A 23,337-nucleotide genomic window follows, 5' to 3' on the forward strand; every position below is an offset into this window, starting at 1 on the left:
TGCGCTCACACGTTTTTGCCTGTGTGTGTGAGTTCAAGCCTGACTGGATAATTTTGCTCCCAGATCAGAATATTCTCATGAATTCTTCAGTCTTTATTTTTTACACTCTTTGCTCCTCTCTGTTTGATCTTAAAGGGACCACCACTTTTCAACCTCCTGTTCATTATCTCCAGCACAATACTGTCAACATATTTGAAAACAGCACATTTCTAAGTAAAAAAAACCTGATGACATCATCAAATACCCTCCCTTGGGCTAGAAACTCATTCCAGGTTTTGAAAATGTATTTTTAATCCTACCATACCCTGTAATGTTAAGGGGGATAATTTTTGTTAGGACGTTTCTTATTTTCTTAACCACAGATCATAGAAATGCTCTGTTTTCACATATGTAGAAAATGGTTTGGTGCTTCCTCAAAATCTCCAGAATAAATCTAAGATAACTCAAGAAATCTAATGAATGTTGATGTTTTGACCGAGGATGTTTTAGTTGAGCAATTTTACATCTAACTAAGGTGTTTGGTGCAGTTTCTCAAGTTAAGACGTATTGCCTTATGTAAACAGTCGCAGCTGTTCACCTCATGTTAGTGGGCAAATGGACATCGTCAAATCAAAACCCAACCTTCTTTTACCCGGTGTGACGCACAGATGTTCCAAACTCCGTTATAGACGAGACTGACTTCATCACCAAAATGATTCTATTTACACTTTGTAGTCAAGTTTGACACAAAGGGATTCTTTGCTTTTCAAAGGCAGTCGCTCTCCCCCCTTCTCTTTGGACTGCATGGCTGGAGACCATCCTCTGGTACTCTGTAGCTCGCTCATGTTTCCCACCTCCCTTAGAGCTCTGAGAGAAGCCTTGAGGGGTCAGGGGGGTCGCTGCCAGCAGCAGCAGTAGTGACCAGGGAGAGAGGAGGCGTGTGACTGAGGGAATGAATGAGTGGTAATAGAGCAGAGATGATGGATGATGAATCTGAGGAGCTGTCAGTGAAGAGGGAGAGAGGTGAGGAAGATGACTGGGCCCCGGAACATAAACAACTTTTTTACTAACATCACTCCGGTGTTTGTGTGTGTGTGTGTGTGTGTGTGTGTGTCATCGCACCCAAGTGAAGGACCAGTCATGATGTTATGTTTCAGCAGGGCTATCAGATGTGCCTCACCACCATTGGTTGTGTCTGAGTGTTACACATTGCTATGTTTGTAATGAGGGTATGCTAACAGGCCTACTATCTAAAGCCATACTACCCTCATTCAGCTGCGGAGCAAAGAGCATCAACACATACTAATGACAGCTCTTTATAGAAACCTGCTGTGCATGCACCATCTATAAAGCAGTATCTGTGTGTCATATCTTATGTTGAGGTCTCTATGTTTAGGTAAAGTTCTGTGGTGTCCTGGTAACTGTTGAGGAGATTGACGTAGTCACCCATAGAGAAGCAGCCGTGTGTTTGGGGTGTGTACACACTGCCCAGTCAGGTGACCAGTGAGATAATATTGATTCTGTGTTTTTTTCCCCCCCACACTCACTCACTCTCCGCTGTTATCTGACACACCAATATGACAGCACAGACGAAATCAGGGCGTGTTGTAGTCTAGAGCCAAGAGGCTTCTAAGAGTGTACCATGATGACCTAAAAACTGCAGAAGCTGACAGCATAGGGAGTGTGTATTCTGTTATGCTTCATGGTAGATATTTGACGAGGTGAAGGGAAACAAACTGAGATTCCCTTGCATGTTCTGCACCTAAAGATTCCACAGATGGACATGAATTGGTCAACAAAATCCCCAAATCCCTTTAAAACCTTTACTCTAATCTCTCATTACATGTCTGTTGTATAGCCTTTAACCTCACCTTACATGGTTACACCACCTTATAACAACACTCTTCCTTTAAGCTCATAGGTCCCAGGGATTCTCACAGTGAAAAAGCTGAAATTCACCACTTTCGTTAATCTGCTTGCTCTGCCCTTATATTTAGCCTCACATTTAAGTGTTTTACCATTTTCTTTTCAGGACAACCAGGGCTACAAGTAGAACACAAAACAATTTGACATGAACAGATGGATTCATAACTTTTATTGACACATTTCAATAAAAAAAGGTCCACCAAGCAAAAACCTGATAAAAAAAAATAATAATAATAATAATAATATCCAACTAGTCAGTGACAACTGTGTGAAGTTTGGAGATTGTGACAGCAGCTATGTGAGCTTATTACAGTATTATACATACTATGTCCTGGGATTTCCTATAATCTTCGAATGACTCTTGTGTGGATTGTGATCGCCATGTGCATGTTTGTGAGAGTCTCAGCTTTTCATAGTGGGGTCATAACAGTTTGTAGCTCAAACCGTTCGGACTTAACATACGTTTTTGTGAGAAGATCTCATTTCGGGATCCGCCCTTTCACAAACACCGCTCTAGTTCAGCCCCTGTAAATCGCACAAGCTAATTGTTGGTATTCGTGTATGCAGAAAAAATAGACAAATCCAATAACCCAGAAGTCTGTAGCTCAAACACACAATGTTTACGAGGGGTTGGAAGCAGTAAATCATGCCGGGGTGACCCCCTCTTCTTCCCTAATTGTGATTACCTTGTCATCCCCTCTCTCTTTTTCTGCACAAATTACCCCCATAAAAGGACAAGAGGTTAGCCATATTAAGTCAGATTTTGGGAAACTGCATGGTTTTTCTATTGGTCTTGAGCTGTGAGAGGAGGTCTGCCAATGGGCTTTAAATGGGCAGGAAGTGTATTATCCTTTCAAGGACTTCCTCCTGGCCTGGGTCTGCTGGAGAGGGTGAGGAGCAGCTGGGTGAACCCCTAACAGGGAGCCTGTGTGTGTGTGTGTGTGTGTGTTTAGGGGTCCAGCATGCTCTCCTCATGGCCACAGACATCTGGATGAGCCCTTCCACTCTCCCCGGGGATACTGTGAGAACATTCTTACAGTTAAAGCACCTCTGCGAGGCGCAAAATGGTTCCCAGTGAGTAACTCACTCCTATCAGTTACACAGGGTTTAAACAGGAACACTAACATGCTGGGTTGCAAAATAAATGTACACGTTATTCAATCATTTTATCCAAACTGCTTGCGTGTATCAATGGCCATCTGCGTAGCCAGGCGCTAAAATAGAACTTGGTTCAATTTTAGACACTTGACGCGCTGCATGTCCTGCCTCTCCCATCTACTCATCTACAAAGATCCAGTAAAAAAAATACCATATGCATTTCCGGTAAAATAAAAACACAATGTTTATCTCCCAGGACAAATTAGCTAGCAACAGCAAGCTAGCTAAATGTCCAAGAATGTTTCATGTGTGTTTTGACCTGTCCCCAAATTAATATACAGTAGTTGGTTTTGGTATTTTAGCCTGCGTGTCATGAACGCGGCTGGTTGAGATGGTCAAAATCAACATGCGAACGCACGAGCGGAGCCGGTTTGGTCAGCATGTAACTCATTTACTCTGTGTGTACATTTGTGTGTATGTGTATTTGGGTGAGTGTTTGTTTGTCTGGTTGAGTGTTCCCAATGACCAAATGATGCATTCAAAGACAAGAACAGCATCAATACAATCAAACATGGGGGAGGTTAGATAATGCTGTTGGGTTGCTATTCTGCCCCTGGTACTGGGAGCCTTGAACGTGGAAGACATCATGAAATCAGCAGATTATCAAGGTGTTTTTGAGTGCAATGTTCAACAGGGTCCAAAAACTGGGTCTTTGTTGAAGGTTGTTGGTCTTCCAGCAGGACAATGACCCCAAACACACATAAAAAAAACTGGAATGGTTCAAGAAGACGCGCTGGACTGTTCTGGAGTGGCCAGTGAAGATTTCAGATCTGAATCACATAACCTATGGCGAGATCTGAAAACAGCAGTTGGTGGAGGGCACCCCTAAAACATTGAATAATTAGAGCAGTTTGCTACTGAAAAGTCAGCCAAATTGTCAGTAGAAAGTTGCAGCAAGTAAATTGATGGCTACAAGAAGCATTTGTCTTGGCCAAAGGCTGTGCAACCAAGTACTAGCTCCCAGGTGCCAATCATTTTTTCCATGCCATTTGTCTTTATTTTCAAAATAATTCTAGCTGAGCACTTAAAACTGGGTTGTTTTTATTGGTTTGTTGGTGTGTGTTTGGGCATCTGCTGAGCCTCGGGGTGAATCCATCCACTTCTGTTAGTATGTTTCTGTGAATGTCCTCACCTCTCCTTGACATTCTTGTAGGACAACCACCTGCAGTACCTGTAACCTCCACTAGATCTTCACTAGGCAGGTCAAATAAAATAAAATAAAATTTGTTACATGCTTCGTAAACAACAGGTGTAGACTAACAGTGAAATGCGTACTTCCCAACAATGCAGAGAGAAACAAATAATAGAAAGACAAAGACGTGGTCCTCTGTAGCTCAGTTGGTAGAGCACGGCGCTTGTAACGCCAAGGTAGTGGGTTCGATCCCCGGGACCACCCATACACAAAAAATGTATGCACGCATGACTGTAAGTCGCTTTGGATAAAAGCGTCTGCTAAATGGCATATTATTATTATTATATTATTACAATAACACAAAGAATAAATACACAATGAGTAATGTTAACTTGGCTATATACAAGGGGTACCAGTACCGAGTTGGTGCAGGGGTACGAGGTAATTGAGGTAGATATGTACATAAACTGAGTATACCAAACATTAGGAACACCTTCCTAATATTGAGTTTCACCCACCCTTTTGCCCTCAGAACAGCCTCAATTCGTCGGGGCATGGACTCTACAAGGTTTCAAGCGTTCCACAGGGATGCTGGCCCATGTTGACTCCAATGCTTCCCACAGTTGTGTCAAGTTGGCTGGATATCCTTTGGGTGGTGGACCATTCTTGATACACACGGGAAACTGTTGAGCATGAAAAACCCAGCAGCGTTGCAGTTCTTGAAACATAACCCGTTCAAAAGCAAAATATTTTGTCTTGCCCATTCACCCTCTGAATGGCACACATATACAATCCATGTCTCAAGGCTTAAAAATCCTTATTTAACCTGTCTCCTCCCCTTCATCTACACTGATTTGAAGTGGATTTAACAAGTGACATCAATAAGGGATCATAGCTTTCACCTGGATTCACCTGGTCAGTCCATATCTATGTTTACTCAGTGTATAGGTAGGGGTAAAGTGACTAGACAATAGGATAGATAAAAAGCAGTAACCGCAACGTATCAAATACAATTTTATTTGTCACATGCTTCGTAAACTACAGGTGTAGACTAGCAGTGAAATGCTTACTATAGAGAAATAGTAGAAAAATAATAACACAAGGAATAAAGACAAAATAAGTAACGTTAACTTGGCTTTATACATGGGGTACCAGTACCAAGTTGATGTGCAGGGGTACGAGGTATTTGAGTTAGATATGTACATATAGCTAGGGATAAAGTGACTAGGCAACAGGATATATAATAAACAGTAACAGCAGCGTATGTGATGAGTCAAAGAGTCGATGCAGATATTTAACTAACTATTTAGCAGTATTATGGCTTGGGGGTAGAAGTTGTTCAGGGTCCTGTTGGTTCCAGACTTGGTACATCGTTACTGCTTGCCGTGCGGTAGAAGAGAGAACAGTCTAGGACTTGGGGGGCTGGAGTCTTTGACAATTTTTAAGGCCTTCCTCTGACACCGCCTGGTATAGAGGTCCTGGATGGCAGGAAGCTTGGCCCCAGTGATGTACTGGCCATACGCTCTACCTTCTGTAGCGCCTTGCGGTCGGATGCCAAGCTGTTGCCATACCAAGTGGTGATGCAGCCTGTCAAGATGCTCTCAATGGTGCAGCTGTTTAACTTTTTGAGGATCTGAGGGCCCATGCCAAATCCTTTCAGCCTCCTGAGGGTTAAGAGGCATTGTCGTGCCTTCTTCACGACTGTGTTGGTGTGTGTAAAACCATGATAGATCCTTAGTGATGTGGACACCGAGGAACTTGAAGCTCTCGACTCGCTCCACTACAGCGTGTTCGGTGGATGGGGGCGTGCTCCTTTGTGTTGCTGACGTTGAGGGAAAGGTTGTTGTCCTGGCACCACACCGCCATGTCACGGACCTCCTCCCTATAGGATGTCTCATAGTTGTTGGTGATCAGGCTTACCACCGTCGTGTCGTCAACAAACTTAATGATGGTGTTGGAGTCGTGCGTGGCCACACAGTCGTGGGTGAACAGAGAGTACAGGAGAGGACTATGCACTCACCCCTGAGGGGCCCCTGTGTTGAGGGTCAGCGTGGCGGATGTGTTGTTGCCTACCCTCACCACCTGGGGGCGGCCTGTCAGGAAGTCCAGTTGCAGAGGGAGCTGTTCAATCCCAGGATCCTGAGCTTAGTGATGAGCTTGAAGGGCACTATGGCAATAGAGATTGCGTCATCTGTGGATCTGTTGAGGTGGTATGTGAATTAGAGTGGGTCCAGGATGTCTGGGATGATGGTGTTGATGTGAGCCATGACCCGCCTTTCAAAGCATTTCATGGCTACAGATGTGAGTGCTACGGGGCGATAGTCATTTAGACAGGTTACCTTGGCGTTCATGGGCACAGGGACTATGGTGGTCTGCTTGAAACATGTAGGTATTACAGACTGGGTCAGGGAGAGGTTGAAAATGTCAGTGAAGACACTTGCCAGCTGATCAGCGCATGCTCTGAGTACACGTCCTGGTAATCCATCTGGCCCTGCAGCCTTGTGAATTTTAACCTATTTAAAGTTCTTACTCATATCGGCTACGGAGAGCGAAATCACACAGGTCTAATTGTATCTGGCAGGGCTGAGGACAAGCTGTAACTGGGACACTGGAAGGTGAATATATTGTGACAGTGATGTGTGAGAGGAACTGTGACAGGAGAGAGCTGACAGTCTGTGTGCACTATAGCAACCAGTGTGCACACACTGTGATTGATGCACACACACACACACACACACACACACACACACAAACACACACATAGATTTTTAGCAGCCATTATAAGGTGTGGATAGGAAGCCCACTGGGTCGAGAGGAAGGTGGTGTTGTTAATAGTGTGTCTCACAGGTTGGTTCACATGACCTGAGGCATCGCACCTGCCTGCCTGTAGGGTGTGTGTGTGCATGTGGGAAAGTTCTTTCAGATGGTGGTAAAGTTTTTGCTGAGGAGGCATCCTTTTTGTGTTCATGCATGTGATTTGTTTGTTTTGTATTGGTTAGAGCAGTGGTCACAAACCAGTCGATCGCAGTGGTCACCAAGGCATTCCTAGTAGATCACCAAACATTTAGGTAAACAAATCTACAAAAACCCTTTTTTATTAGTTTCTCGCTGTTGGCGGTAGGTGCACTTGATTCAGCAGCCCTAGTGCCGGGAGGCAAAGTGTTGCCATTTTGAACCATTTCATGTGTCTGAAGGTAGAAATCCGCCTACCCGGCAGGCCCAGAGAGCAAATCAAGTGCAGCTATAGACCTACCGCTGGCCAATCAGATTGCTCAGAACACCGTGTCTGAACAGTTTCCTCGAGCCATAGACTATAAAAAGAAGCCTCGAACGCACAGCAAAGACAATGTCTGCACACACACACACACCTGAGACACCCACACCCCGAGCCACATTTCCCCTGACCTCCCTCTTTCCTGTTGAGTCGGTGTGTTTGACAGTCGCCCTGGTAACCACAGCAGAGGAACATGTGTGTTTTACCCATCATAGGGTCCATGGGAGAAGGAGTTTAAACTCTGTTAGAGGAGTCCTGAGACTAACCCCCCTAGCTTCTGATTCAGGCCTAGTCTGTGTTAGTGCCTGGTGAAAGAGGAGAGTCCCCTGACACAGCAGCACACAGAGGCCAACTGCTCTGAAGTTAATGTATATTTTTAGCTGCAGCCTAGCCTAACCTCTGGTGCTCTTTGTGTCTCTGCTTTTATGTCAGTTCCTCAGACTAAATGGGCCTGAGATGTATTTCTGAATCACATAGTTCTTAGATTTTCTGGGCTAGTCTGCACTCTACCCGTGTTTGTTTAAACCATCTGGATTTTAGGAGAAAGGGGGATAGAGAAACTGAGAGGGGATATATTGAGTGGGACTCATCGGGAGGAGGGAGAGAGATGCAAGAGCATAGAGGGTGAAAATGGAATGAATAATCTGAAGAGGAGGCACTCACATATTGTGAGAGAGAGAGATGCATACTGTCATGTATAAATAGCCTGTGTGACAGCGAGCTAGAGGGCTGGTGATTGTGTGTAAATGTGGAGCAAGGCCCCTGTGGAGAGACCCATTAGGGGAGAGGAGATATTAACCAACATGCTGCTTATGTATTGACTTAGAACACAACACAGCCAGGCAGAGCAGAAAGCAGAGGTAACTAGCTACTGCTGCAGGTACACTCTGACAGGTAAGATTGGCATTCCTGAAACATTATTTTGTTGAAATGTAATGTTATCTTTATTTTATTAAGCTAATTGATTGCACCCAAATTGGCAATTTTATTTATAGGATTCAGATAATATTCAATAAATATAGTACCCAACATCCGATTTGCACCCAACTTTTTCCTACCAGTGAGTAAGACATGAGGAATCACCCCAAAATTTAAAAAGCCACCCACGGACCCCCCACACCCAATGCCAATCCCACTCCAACAACCAGTATTCAGTATCAGTTCTCTACGTTTGAATCTAGGTATGTTTATTTTGTAATTGAAGTCGCTTGTTTAGCAACAAAACCGATGCGTGCGCAACTTTTGGGCAAAGCAAACGGGGTTGGCTTAGAATCAAAAGATTGTTGACAACATGTAAAATATATTTATTCTCCAAATATTTATTGAAAGGTTAAATCATTTTGCACAATGAGCACTTGCTGTCTCTCAAATACATTGTTACAGTTGTTGGTTAGCTAGCTGGCTATTTTTGCCTTATTAGCATAGACGTGACATGAGTCAAAACAAGTAATGCTATCAATAACTAGATACAACGAGCTGAAACAAGCCACTTACGATTCCCCACATGGCAGCCTCTGGCCATCCAGAATCATAATAACACACAGCCTTCTGCCTCTGCGATGTGCGCACATTGTTTTCGTGACGCTGTCAGACAACCCATCTATAAAGTAATGTGAAAGTATTTGATTTGGCTCATGATGAAATCCTGACAATTCAAGCCAGTCCTCCATGAAAGAAAATCAGTTTGTCCTTCTTTTATGCTTAATCTGTGTCCAGGAAACGACCCTTTGTGTCTGGTTTATTCCCTTCAAAAATGCCTGGATTAGTTACTGTTAGACCATTCCTGGTGAACACGCAAACCCTTAGGCTACAACAGTTCTAATGGTTTCAATGTTATGGTCTTCAATGGTAAAAGTCCCAAACACACATAGTGTTTTGCAATTGTAATGGTATTTGGTTGTGTTGGGTTTAATGGTAAATGTCACTAATCATAATACATCTAGAGCTGTTTACTGATCATTTTATTGAAAAGCTTAAGACTGTCATGCAATAAAAAATGTTTATAAGGGTTGTCACAACATTTTAGTCCCTAGCCCAATTCTCCATCATAGTGTGGGTTTTGTAGGAAAAGTCTTTATATGAGAATTGCATAGGGATAGCCCTCTCAGAGAGCGTACACTTGTTGGACTATTAAAGGAGAGTTGGGTTGAAGCATTAGGTTGCTATTAGGACAAACTGAATTGTATTCATTGTGGTCTGGCTTGAATTGTGAGGATGACCCCAAAATGTATTTTCCTAATGAGACCCATCTACCCATCTGTTGCAAAGGAAATGTTGTGATCTATTTAATATACTGAACAAAAATATAAATGCAACAATTACAACGATTTTACTGAGTTACAGTTAATATAAGGAAATCAGTCAATTGAAATAAATAAAGTAGGCCCTAATCTATGGATTTCACATCACTGGGCAGGGGCGCAGCCATGGGTGGGCCTGGGAGGGCATAGGCCCACCAACTGGGGAGCCAGGCCCAGCCAATCAGAATGAGTTTTTCCCCACAAAAGGGCTTTACTACAGACAGAAATGCTCCTCAGTTTCATCAGCTGTCCGGGTGGCTGGTCTCAGACGATCCCGCGGATGAAGAAGCCAGATGTGGAGGTCCTGGGCTGGTGTGGTTACACGTGGTCTGCACTTGTGAGGCCGGTTGGACGTACTGCCAAATTGTCTAAAACAATGTTGGAGGCGGCTTATGGTAGAGAAAATGACATTTTCTGGCAACAGTTCTGGTGGACATTCCTGCAGTCAGCATGCCAATTGCACACTACCTCAAAACTTGAGACATCTGTGGCATTGTGTTGTGTGACAAAACTGCACTCTTTTATTGTCCCCAGCACAAGGTGCACCTGTGTAATGATCATGCTGTTTGATCAGCTTCTTGATATGCCACACCTGTTAGGTGGATGGATTATCTTGGCAAAGGAGAAATGCTCACTAACATTGATGTAAACACATTTGTGCACAACATTTTAGAGAAACAAGCTTTTTGTGCGTATGAAACATTTCTGGGATCTTTTATCTCCTGAGCCCCTCCACAGCAGGTGTTCCGTATTGTCCACCCTAACCTAGAGCTGTCACTCATTGACTCACCCAGGGCTGGGCAGGGCAGGGCAGGGGAGGAGATACCCACCAGCCCCCTGGCAACACATTCCTGACTGGACCAGGCTTTGAAGATCATTGAGAAATGAGGAGAGCAAAGGAGGAATGGAGAGAGAGAGAGGGAAAGATAGAGGAACGGAGGGAATCTTCTGAGGAAAGTTCAGATGGGCATGCCAGAATGCGCGCGCACACACACACACACACACACACACACACACACACACACACACACACACACTGACATACGGTGTAGTCCATCTTGGCATCACTTCAGTCACCTGAGTCTTGCACCACAGAGAAGGACTGTACTGTAGCTGGAAGACCGAATGAGGCTCGAGGTACTGCTACGGCTGTTGTTTGCTCATTAGTTTGATTGTATGGGCTTGTTTGCTTGTTTTATTTTAGTAAGGATGGGTAGCCAATTGGCCTCCTTTCAAAGGTCTCTATTAAAACTGTCAAGCCTGCAGTTGAATAAAGCCTATAACAAATATGATTAAACATACTCTATTGTCACTCTCTGGTGCCCAAACACACTCATAATTGCATAGGCTATGCATTATCACTGGACAGTGGCTAAATGTTTTCTCTTGTTATACAATTATTGTGATTGGATTATATTGGACCATTGTAATGCATAACGGAACTTCTTTGCCAAATGTTTTGCAGTTTTACTTTAGTGCCTTAATACAAACAGGATGCATCTTTTGTCATATTTTTATTCTGTACAGGCTTCCTTCTTTTCACTCTGTCATTTAGCTTAGTATTGTGGAGTAACTACACTATATATACAAAAGTATGTGGACACCACTTCAAATGAGTGGATTCGGCTATTTCAGCCACACCCATTGCTGACAGGTGTATAAAATCGCACACAGCTGTGCAATCTCCTTAGACAAACATTGGCAGTAGAATGGCCTTACTCAGAGCTCATTGACTTTCAATGCGGTATCGTCATAGGATGCCACCTTTCCAACAAGTCAGTTCGTAAAATTTCTGCCCTGCTAGAGCTGCCCCTGTCAACTGTAAGTGCTGTTATTGTGAAGTGGAAACGTCTAGGAGCAACAACGGCTCAGCCATGAAGTGGTAGGCTACACAAGCTCACAGAACGGGCCCGACGAGTGATGTAGCGCGTAACAAACTCGGTTGCAACACTATCGCGTTCCAAACTGCCTCTGGAAGCAACATCAGCACCAGGACTGTTCGCCAGGAGCTTCATGAAATGGGTTTTCCATGGCTGAGCATGCGCCAAGCGTTGGCTGGAATGGTGTAAAGCTCGCTGCCATAGGACTCTGGAGCAGTGGAAACGCGTTCACACCTCACCATCTGGCAGTCCAACTGATGAATCTGGGTTTGGCGGATGCCAGGAGAACGCTACCTGCCTGAATGCATAGTGCCAACTGTAAAGTTTGGTGGAGGAGGATTAATGGTCTGGGGCTGTTTTTCATGGTTCGGGCTAGGCCCCTTAGTTCCAGTGAAGGGAAATCTTAACACTACAGCATACAATGACATTCTAAACGATTCTGTGCTTCCATCTTTGTGGCAACAGTTTGTGGAAGGCCCTTTCCTGTTTTATCATGACAATGCCCCCTTGTACAAAGCAACGTCCATAAAGAAATTGTTTGTCGAGATCAGTGTGGAAGAACTTGACTGGCTTGCACAGAGCCCTGACCTCAAACCCATCGAACACCTTTGGGATGAATTGGAACGCCGACTGCGAGCCAGGCCTAATCGCCCAACATGGAAGCAAGTTCCCTCATCAATGTTCCAAATCTAGTGGAAAGCCTTCCAAGGAGACTGGAGGCTGTTATAGCAGCAAAGGGGAGGACAGACTCCATATTAATGCCCATGACTTTGGTATGAGATGTTTGACAAGCAGGTGTCCACATACTTTTGATCATATGTGTGCAATTTTGTTGATCCATCCTCAGTTTTCTCCTATCACAGCCATTAAACTCTGTAACTGTTTTAAAGTCACCATTGGCCTCATGGTGAAATCCCTGAGCGGTTTCCTTCCTCTCCAACAACTGAGTTAGGAAGGACGCCTGTATCTTTGTAGTGACTGGTTGTATTGATACATCATCCAAAGTGTAATTAATAACTTCACCATGCTCAAAGGGATATTCAATGTCATTTATTTTATTTTTTACCCATCTACCAATAAGTGCCCTACTTTGCGAGGCATTGGAAAACCTCCCTGGTCTTTGTGATTGAATCCGTGTTTGAAATTCACTGCTCGACTGAGGGACCTTACAGATAATTGTATGTGTGGGGTACAGAGATGAGGTAGTCATTCAAAAAACATGTTAAACACTATTATTGCATACAGACTGAGTCCATGCAACTTATTACGTGACTTTTTAAGCACATTTTTACTCCTGAACGTATTTAGGCTCGCCATAACAAAGGGGTTGAATACTTATTGACTCAAGACATTTCAGCTTTTAGTTTTTTATTAATTTAAAATGTTAAAAACAACAACATCATAATTCCACTTTGACGTCATATGGTATTGTGTGTAGGCCAGTGAGACAGTCACACTAAATCTCGATTTAATGAATTGTTTAATTCAGGCTGTAACACAACAAAATGTGGAAAAAGTCAAGGGGTGTAAATACTTTCTGAAAGCACTGTATGTCCTTTTAGAAACAGCAACGCTCTCAGTATAGTGATTTACATTACATTTAAGTAATTTAGCAGACGCTCTTATCCAGAGCGACTTACAAATTGGTGCATTCAACTTAGGATAGCCAGTGGGATAACCACCCTTTTTATTTTTATGGGGGGGTAGAAGGATTACTGTTATACTATTCCAGGTATTCCTTAAAGAGGTAGGGTTTCAAGTGTCTCCGGAAGGTATGCAGGTCTTGTACATGTACACATGAAATTGTGTCATTCCGAACTTTATCCGCAACGTTATATTCCATTTGGTTGGACTCGAGCCATGCTTCTCCATGTAGCCAACGCATGCGCACACGGAAAAGTATCGCAAGAGTCCAACCAAATGGAGTATAACGTTGCCGATAAAATGAAATTTCTCCATGTTTATACCTTGATATATCTGGGTCTGACAATCATCTCCCTGTCCCGTTGTTCAGACAGACCTCTCAGTACATCTAAGACAGACAGGGACAGGACACTGAGAGGGGACAGAGACGGGAAGGTTGAGGTCCACAGAGAAGAGGATTTTACCATGGTGGTCTGGTCTGTAGTGTAACAGAGCATAGCAGCCGTTAGCCTAACTAACTATCAGCACCCATGGTTGACAGTACATCATGAATCCATTTTAGTGGTCCATTTGTTTGTTATTATGGGTAAAGCTTGGGGTCAGTCCCATTCTGACAGCCCTCCCTGAGAAGGGGACACATTCCTTGTGCAGCACAATGGAATGTGGTGGGGAGGCTGAGCTTAGGAATGTATTTCCTTTTGAGGCAACAGTAGAAGAATAGAGAGCGGGTTTGTTGTAAGGAGCTTTTATGACAGCTGTTTCCTGACAGAGACAGAGAGAGAGGTATTCAGTGAGATGGCCATTACAGTCCTTCTGTCTGTCTGCATTGGCTCTTAGCCCCCCGCTCCTCACCTCACCTCACTTCACCTTTCTTCTCCTCTCCTTCCTCCACCAAGGTTGCAGAGCTGTGTGTGTGTGCATGTCTGTCATCATGTCCATTTTGAGTGTGTATGTTTAGTGTGTGTACTACCTTCATGCTCTGTGTGTTATCAGTGTCCGTGTGTGAGACTGCTATAGAGAGGGTCTCTGGTCATGGGAGACACCAGTCTTCAAATAAACTGGACTGTGATTACTGGCGGCCTCCTATCAGCCAGACCACACGTGTGAGTGTGTGTGTACAGAGTGTGTACGTGTGTGTCTATGTATCCATGTGTGTTTGTATGTTCCTAGAACAGGCCGTGCAGCCTGGACAGTGGGTTATCTCTGCTGGAGGGCTGTGCTGTAACCTTGGCCATGCGTTTAACATTCTCTCCAGACTCATAGAGAGCTGAGTGCTGCAGCATGGCACACTGCCCAGACCCTCCCCAGCCCACAACACAGGGATGGGGACAGGCTGGAATGACTATCAGTTGAGCCCTGATTGTCTATTTATCCCCTTTCACAGCAGTTTGGAGCCTGGATTACAGTGGTGCGTGTGAGCAGGTATACCTATAGCTGCACGGTTTACCCTGCCTCTTCACTAAGGAACTGCTTTACTGCTCTGTATCCCTCAACCTTTTTCCTTCCATCCCTTAACTCTCTCCATCCCTCTCCATAACTCTCTCCATCCCTCTCCTTAACTCTCTCCATCCCTCTCCATAACTCTCTCCATCCCTCTCCATAACTCTCTCCATCCCTCTCCATAACTCTCTCCATCCCTCTCCATAACTCTCTCCATCCCTCTCCATAACTCTCTCCATCCCTCTCCATAACTCTCTCCATCCCTCTCCATAACTCTCTCCATCCCTCTCCATAACTCTCTCCATCCCAAATGAGGCTCACAAACCTTGACACAGTCACCGAGATGTTGACATATTAACACTGGAGTTGTTTTGTGTAGTGTATCTGACCTCTATAGACCTCTATGTGCTTTAGCAGTCTGCTGTGGAGGCTGAGGCTCAATTTGCTGCATTGAGACTGGCTGCTTGCACATGACTGCGCAGCAGTATCCCAGTGTTTAGCAGAGGCCAATGATGCAGTGCAGTGAGTGGGACACTGGCAGCGCCTGTCTTGGGAGCTGAGCCAGGATTGGGTCGGAGCAAAAAGAAAAACAACATTAGATATGTGACCTTAATTCATTTAGCTGTTTTGTGTTTTGTTTAACTCCATGTAGTTTTCCTCACCATACACTGTGTTCTAAGTGGATATTATTGTTTTTGTAGGTATAGAACAATGTGTGCATGTGTAGGTGTGCGTGCTTCCGTCCGTGTGTACCAAGGACAAATGTAGTATCTTGATTTGATCACCCTTTTGTTGCTGAGAATTTTCCTGCACCGCAGGAAAACCCACACTAACACACGGTTAAATTAACAGTATTGCACTATTCATGTAGCTTATTTTTGGCCAGCTAATAGCCTAACCACCGATCAAGCAACATTCTTGACTAATCCTGTTGCTGCCAGATTGTTTTGCTGTGACAATATAGGTCAAATTAAGATCTGAATGTGTTCTGAGCACATGTGCATGCATTCACTTGTGTGTGTCTACATGTGGCTGCGTGCATGTGTAGAATACTAAGCTGTTTGGATGTTTAGTCTGGCCCATGTCAGGCTGCCGTGGGAACAGTGCTCAGTGGACACAGTTGGCAGAAGCTGTCTGTAATCATGGGCTTATGTGACATGTTCAGTCAACAGGTATGTGTCTATGTGTGTTGGTAGGATAAGACGTGTATGTGTGGCGTTCTGCTATTCTGCAGGAAATGGATCTGTTCCTGAAGGGAATCACAGAAAGACAGACAAACAAAATAATGCAGAAGAAAAGTCAAATTCCCCCTCGCGTTTCTGTTGCCCGCCATCCTCTTCTCTCTGAACGATGCTGACAGCGCCGGCACAGATGGCAAATGCATTCTGTCAGGCAGACTTTAGCCTTGTTTCTCTTCAAAGAACCCTTACCCTCTTTATGGAAAGAGAGAAAAGTATCTTTCTCTTTTTCCTCTTATTCCTCCTTTTCTCTCTACCTGTAAATTCACCACAGTCCTTTAAGTAGCGATATACTATAGTAGCACTGTATGACTGACAATATTGGAGTGTGTGTTAGTGATTCAGGCTTGTTGCTGGCCCTACCTCCAGCTGGATTGATTAGTATGTTTGCCAGTGTGTGTTTGTCCTCGCGTTGCCTTGTCATTTTATAGCAGCCTGTTACGGCCGATTACATTACGAGCAGCTTGTTGTAACACACTTCCAATGAGCTGGAACTCTATATAAACAGGGTTGTTATCAACATGTTTGGAGCGGGAGGCTGTGCGTGGGCATGTTTGCGGATACATGTGTGGGTGTGGAAGGGTGTGGGCTGCCATGTCATCTTTTCTTGACCTTCGTTTCAGTGTCACTTCCCTTTCTTGGTGATCCACAAAAACCTTGAGATAGGAGACGCCCTTGTTAAACACACCCTGTCTTTACTGTCTACTGACACGCACAAACACACACACACACACACAGATGCACATAAAGAGAGGAAAGCAATAGTGAAAACACATTTTGAGTCTGTTCCTTTTGAAGGGACCTGCACTATGACACCTGAGTGTGAAAGTGCTCGTCCTTGGACCATTGACACCCTCTAGTTCCCCCCAAGGTCTGATGGCCCTCTGCCTCCCCCTAGGCCTCCTTATGGTGGAGGGAGAGGGAGAGAAGAGCCAGTCTAATGTCTTCAGCTATTTCTCAGCACACATCGTTTAACATTTCATTACTGCAGCCAAGCGAAACCTCAGTGTCAGGATGACTTTCTTCTGATTCAAAATGGACTGACGTCTTTGTTCACACAGCTGCACAAAGAAACAAGCTGAGGGTCTGAAATACACTGCCAGAAGAATAATTGCAATTTTATTTTGTTCGGTCTTATCATCTGAAATCCATCCCTATTCCCCAACTCCTTTTATGCTCCTCTCTCTCCTCATTCTCTCCCTTGCCCCATTAGTCCATTCTCTTCATTGTGAGCATTAAAGCTTGTGATGATTTCATTTATTTCTCTCCCTTGAAACTTCCATCATCCCTTTTCTCTCCCATTTCCTGAAGAAGAGGCTTGGAAAAATTGCCAGCTTCATCAGCCCTGTGTCTGTGTTATCTGTCAGTGTGTAACGTCCATATGTGTCCTCCTCAGTGTGAAGAGGCCTGCAGGGATGGGCAGCATCCTGAACCGCCTCGGGGGGAAGAAACAGAAGATGAGCACGTTGGAGAAGTCCAAGATGGACTGGGACGCCTTCAAGGATGAGGAGGGCATCGGGGACGAGCTGGCCATCCACAACCGGGGCAAAGAAGGGTTAGTCTCTCTATTGGTACCAGCGATGCCATATAGTGTTCTGCAACACCACTCCACCATAGAGAGGCAGGGAAACTGATAGATCAGTTTAAAAGTATTCTGCCTCTACCCACCAGCCTTATCCTGGTGGACTGGACCCATATCCTGTCTACTGTCCAGTACTAATCCTGAGCTACAGCACACGTCTGTCTTTGATACCAGTGGCCTCTATCTATCTACAGTAGTCACCAGCAGGTTGGACTCTGGATAGACAGAAAGATCATCTCTGATAGACAAGTCCTTTGTGATGATAGGCAGATTGTTCCTGACTGAGCTCTGCAGCAGTCCAGCCTTATCCCCCTGCCTGACCTGTAGGTATGAAGCAGCTGTCTGTCTGCATGCCTGCTCAGAATACCAGCAGCATCCATGTGGCGTCCATCTCCCTTTCCTCTCCCAGCACAGGCTGGATTTTCCCTCTACTGTCAGAGGCCCTGCAGTAGCATTATTCTTTCCTAAAGGTTACTGTTGAACAGATTAATAATTTAACAGCCCCCCCGCTCCATATTTCTCTCCCCCTCTCATCTCCATCCTCATCTGTGTCTCTGACTGATGAGCTGGCAGCCTGGCTACTGGTCCCTTCTCCTCCTGCATCACAGGAAAGCTAATGAGCAGAGCTAACAAAACACAGTCTAGAGCAGGTTGTATATATGAGGTTAGAGGGGGGCAGGGAGTCAGGTGCAGAGCAACACCTGCTGTGTACATGGTAACAGCAGTCCAGATCCATGTACCCAGGAGCTCTGCAGAAAAGGTGTCGTGCCTGGGGCTGTTTTTCATGGTTCAGGCTAGGCCCCTTAGTTCCAGTGAAGGGAAATCTTAACGCTACAGCATACAATGACATTCTAGACTATTCTGTACTTCCAACTTTGTGGCAACCGTTTGGGGTAGGCCATTTCCTGTTTCAGCATGACAATGCCCCTGTGCACAAAGTGAGGTCCATACAGAAATGGTTTGTCGAGATCGGTGTGGAAGAACTTGACTGGCCTGCACAGAGCCCTGACCCCAGCTCCATCGAACACCTTTGGGATGAATTGGAACGCCGACTGCGAGCCAAGCTTAATGGCCCAACATCAGTGCCTGACCTCACTAATGCTCTTGTGGCTGAATGGAAGCAAGTCCCCGCAGCAATGTTCCAACATCTACTGAAAAGCCTTCCCAGAAGAGTGAAGGCTGTTATAGCAGCAAAGGGGGACTAACTCCATATTAATGCCCATGATTTTGGAATGAGATGTTCGACGAGCAGGTGTCCACATACCTTTGGTCATGTAGTGTATGTGTGCATCATACGCATGCCTATTTCTGTCACACACACAAACCACATAGGAGATGCCAGTGAAATGAGGGTGAGAGTTGAGTTGGTCTAAATTTACTGTGTAGCCAACTCTCTTCTAAACATCTCTTTGCTTTTGGTCATGAATAATGAATGTAGAAAAGATGTAGGCCAGTCTTATGGTGTGTAGCTAACAGTGAGACCTGAGGGGAACTCTGGAGTGTTGCACTCAAAAGTAATGTGTGTAGACAACAACTACCCAGCACGCTATATTCCTATCGCATCAACCACTGTAAACTGAAGTCACCTTGAGGCGTATGAAACATTTAGGCCAAGTTCAAGTGTTCACCCATAGGAAGGTGACCTGCTTTGTGGAGAACATATGACAGAGAAATTAAAGATGCCAAATCATATGTAGATTGGGTGGAAAAAATTGGCGCAGAATCAGATGACCAAATTCTGTCAGATAGGCCAACGGTGAAGTCATGACATCATCAACAGGGTCTCCATCTTTTGCTGAGTGGTGACTGTGAGGTGTCAGTTGATATACAGTGGGGTCTGAAATTATTGACACCCTTGATAAAGATGAGCAATAATGACTGTATAAAATAAATAATTCAAATACAGAGCTATATTGTATGCAAAAAAAATGGGAAATTACCCTGAGTGTACAAAAACATTAGGAACACCTGCTATTTCCATGACAGACTGACCAGGTGAATCCAGGTGAAAGCTGTGATCCCTTATTGATGTCACTTGTTAAATCTACTTCAATCGATGTAGATGAAGAGGAGGAGACAGGTTAAAGAAGGATTTTTAAGTCTTGAGACTACTGAGACATGGATTGTGTCCTGTATGTGTGCCATTCAGAGGGTGAATGGGTGAGACAAAAGATTTAAGTGCCTTTGAACGGGGTATGGTAGTAGGTGCCAGGCACACCGGTTTGACTGTGTCAAGAACTTCAACGCTGCTGGGTTTTTGACTTATCAGTTTCCCATGTGTATCAAGAATGGTCCACCACTCAAAGGACATCCAGCCATCTTGACACAACTGTGGGAAGCATTGGAGACATCATGGTCCCGCATCCCTGTGGAACGCTTTCGACACCTTGTAGAGTCCATGCCCCGACGAATTGAGGCTGTTCTGAGGGGAAAGGGGGGTGTTCCTAATGTTTTGTACACTCAGTGTATATTATTTTATACTAATACAATTACTCAGAGAAAGAGATTTATTTTAACAAGTAATACTTTTTTTCTCTCAAAAAGGTAGGGGTCAAAATTATTTAAAAAAAATATTTTTATAAGTAAAGTAGTCCAAAATTTAGTATTTGGTCCCATATTCTTAGCACGCAAAGATTACATCAACTTGTTGGATGCATTTGCAGTTCGTTGTGGTTGTGTTTCAGATTATTTTGTGCCCAATAAAATTGAATGGTAAATAATGTAATGTGTCACTTGTATTATAAATAAGAATATAATATGTTTCTAAACACTTCTACATTAATTTAATGTGGATGCTACCATGATTACAGATATTGATGAATGAATTGTTAATAATGATGAGTGAGAAAGTTACAGAGGGTCAAAGATCATACCTCCAAGACATGCTAACCTCTCACCATTACCAATAGCAGGGGAGGTTAGCATGTCTTGGGGGTATCATAATTACACAGTCATTATAATTACCCAGCCTGCAACTGTCTCCATGGCTACCCAGCGCTCCTCAGTGTGAGGTGGGAGCTAGCTCTCTCATTTCTCCAATCCCAGTGTGTTGGGATGTTTTCGTCTCCACTAGAGCCAGGCACTTGGGGGGTTCATACTCCCCTGTGGATGCTAATCTAGCATGACATCATTGCCCGTTGCTAAGAGCAGCCCTAGTAACATTGGGATGATTAACTCCGTCACTGCCTGCTGAGAGTAGAGGAGGCTCTCAACCATGCAGGCAGAGATGTCACACTACCCACCACTATGTCTGTGCTACAGTATAGGAGATGAGAGAGGAGACCGTCTCACTCTATATTCAGCCTCTCTAGACAGTGGTGAGATGAAGTAAATACATTCAATTAAAGACCATAGTTTAGAGGGTTCAGAAATACAACCTGTCCGACAGGCTAAATTGCTGCTTTCTCCGAATACCTCAATTTCTCCCGTGTTTTTCCATTTCTTTGGGAGGGATGTGGTTCTGTGGAGGGAGTCAGTCTATAGGGTTCGGAGGCCAGGGGACTGGGCAAGAGGCTGCAGTAGGCTGAAGGAAGGCGGTCCACTGAGCCACACTGGGAGGCCGCAGAGCTGTTCTTGGAGCTCCAGACAGCCCCATAGTAGGGCTACGCCCTGGGCCGGCTCTCCCACGTGGGTCACACACAGACTGGGGGGCCAGTGATGAGATCTCCCTCTCTCTGATCCAGGGCCAGAGAACAACCAGTGGTGGGCGTGAGCCATGAGGGAGCTGGCTTCTTCCTTCCTCTGGGAATGGGTTTGGGTTTGGAGGATAACTGTGGGTGCAGTGGTGTCTTTAATTCAAGCTGTCCCTTGTGTGTAGAGATATGGATCCTAGTGTGCGAGGCAGAGGCAATGCTTAGAGAGCGAAGGCAAAGGAAAAAAAGATGGGAAGAGCTACTTTTCTAGCTCCTGGTGGGTGTGAAGGGTTAAACAGCCATTGGGGACACTTACATCCCCTCTGTCTTATAACCTAGGCATTCATTACACTCATCTTCATCACACAAATGCAGATTTAGTTATCAATACCTCAGCTATTCAAGTGTAAGCTACAACATAAGCCAGAGAGTTGTTAATCAACTAATTCACTTGTGTGTGCGCACTTAGCGCTAACATGCTATCAGGTGTTCACTATAACAATGAGCCAGGACCTTGTGTAACATGCGTGTCCCAGAACGGCTGTTGTTCTATTGGAGCAGTGTGTGTGTGTTTGCACGTGTGCTTCGTAATATCTCTTGCTGGATGTTTTTGTGTGTGTTAGTAATTCTGTTTTCTATGTTTGTTGGTTTTTAGGTATGTGGAGAGGAAGAATTTCCTGCAGAGAGTTGACCACCGGCAGTTTGAGCAGGAAAAGAAAGTACGTCTCGGCAACATCATGAAGCGATGACATTAAATAATGGAGGAAGCACACTAACAATTGTGACACATGCGTGCGCACCACTCTGAACATGCCTGCCCAGTTCCCTACCATGGTTTCTCTTCCCAGTACTTGGCCTCTGGACTGCCCATCTGTCTGGATGGCCAACTGTACCTGCTACCTGCTGTTTTTGGACCTGTCTCAGACTTCACATTCCCAATCTACACACAGCGCTCTCATTACACCTCCATCTGTTCCTGGACCTGCGTGTGACCTGAATCACCTAGACTCAGACCCTTGACTGTGTCTTCCTACCTCTATGAGAGGTGTGGTGGCAGTGTTAACCTGCTTACCTCACACATGGCTGTGAGGGTGTTCCTGTACTGAACATTGGTCATCATCATCACCAGGGTAAAAAAAAAAAAAAAGGGGAAACTATTCCAGGAGTGAGCAGAGAAGAATGAGCAGCACACTCATGATTCCACACCCTGAACTCTGAATCAGTTGTTATTGGCATTGACTTGAAAGGGAGAAGGAGAGAGGGAAAGAGAGGAAGAATCCATACACTGCTCAGATATTTGTGCCATCCTTCAGTGATTCGGTTTGGTGCGCTGTTCATTGGAAGAGTTAAAGTTGATTGCATTTCACCTCCCTGTTGTGCAGACTGCGCTACTCTGGATACATTCCAGCTAATCTGAAGAGAAAGATTTGTCTCACTCTGATGTACCTTAGTTATACCAATAACCATCACAGTTTCTGACATGATGCAAGATGAAAGATTTTGTTTTATCAACATGTCAGCTTAGCTGCTTCTTAAACCTGAGCTAAGAGGGGAGAGGATCACTGAACGTTTCCTCAACGTGTGCTACTGTTCTCCCAATGTAATGACACGGCTCCTATTACAAGGTAATTGTATGGTTGTTCAGTAGCAGACACTCACACAGACAGGCTAATTCAGGGACTTTATTTTTTGTTACTGGTTGTTAAATGAATGGGCTTCAAGCGTGTCTGAATAATAATGTCTCAAATGTGTTATTATGTCAGAATTTGGACTTGTTTTATGTTGTCATCCTGGTGCTGTACTGTGTCAACTGTATAACATTGAATAAAGCACGTCATTTGGTTTGAAGTTGTTGTTTTGTTTTGCTCATTTGTACCCCTGACCTCCCCAAGGCCTTATATTCCAGCCTTCCTCTTCCCCCTTCTAAGGTTTTTCCCTTCTCCAGACAACTGTCTACAGAAACACTACCATTTCACCATATCCAGTCCCTCCCTGCCCCCTCTTCCCCAAATGCAACTGTTGCCCTCTCCCTCACCCCGCTAGGTCCTACACCCCTAACCCCATCCCCCATCACTCCCAGGCCTCCGGACAGGCACTGCCGTCTTACCCACTCTGCTATGCCTTAAATAAGGATGTCAGAGGACTCCACCAC

General features: G+C 44.6%; 1 protein-coding gene across 1 annotated transcript in view; it reads left to right on the forward strand.

Annotated features, from left to right (window-relative positions):
- LOC311137730 (craniofacial development protein 1-like) overlaps window positions 1-23,033 on the forward strand; it is a 46,662-nt gene extending 23,629 nt beyond the window's left edge. The window contains exons 6-7 of the mRNA XM_084172293.1: window positions 17,368-17,526; window positions 21,841-23,033. Coding sequence (XP_084028419.1) covers window positions 17,368-17,526; window positions 21,841-21,934 — 253 coding nt within the window. The 3' untranslated portion in view covers window positions 21,935-23,033. The remainder of the gene's footprint in view (window positions 1-17,367; window positions 17,527-21,840) is intronic.
- The last annotated feature ends 304 nt before the right edge of the window (window positions 23,034-23,337 follow it).

Source organism: Coregonus lavaretus (genome assembly GCF_964263955.1).
Source record: "Coregonus lavaretus genome assembly, chromosome: 11".
Classification (NCBI taxonomy): Eukaryota; Metazoa; Chordata; class Actinopteri; order Salmoniformes; family Salmonidae; genus Coregonus; species Coregonus lavaretus.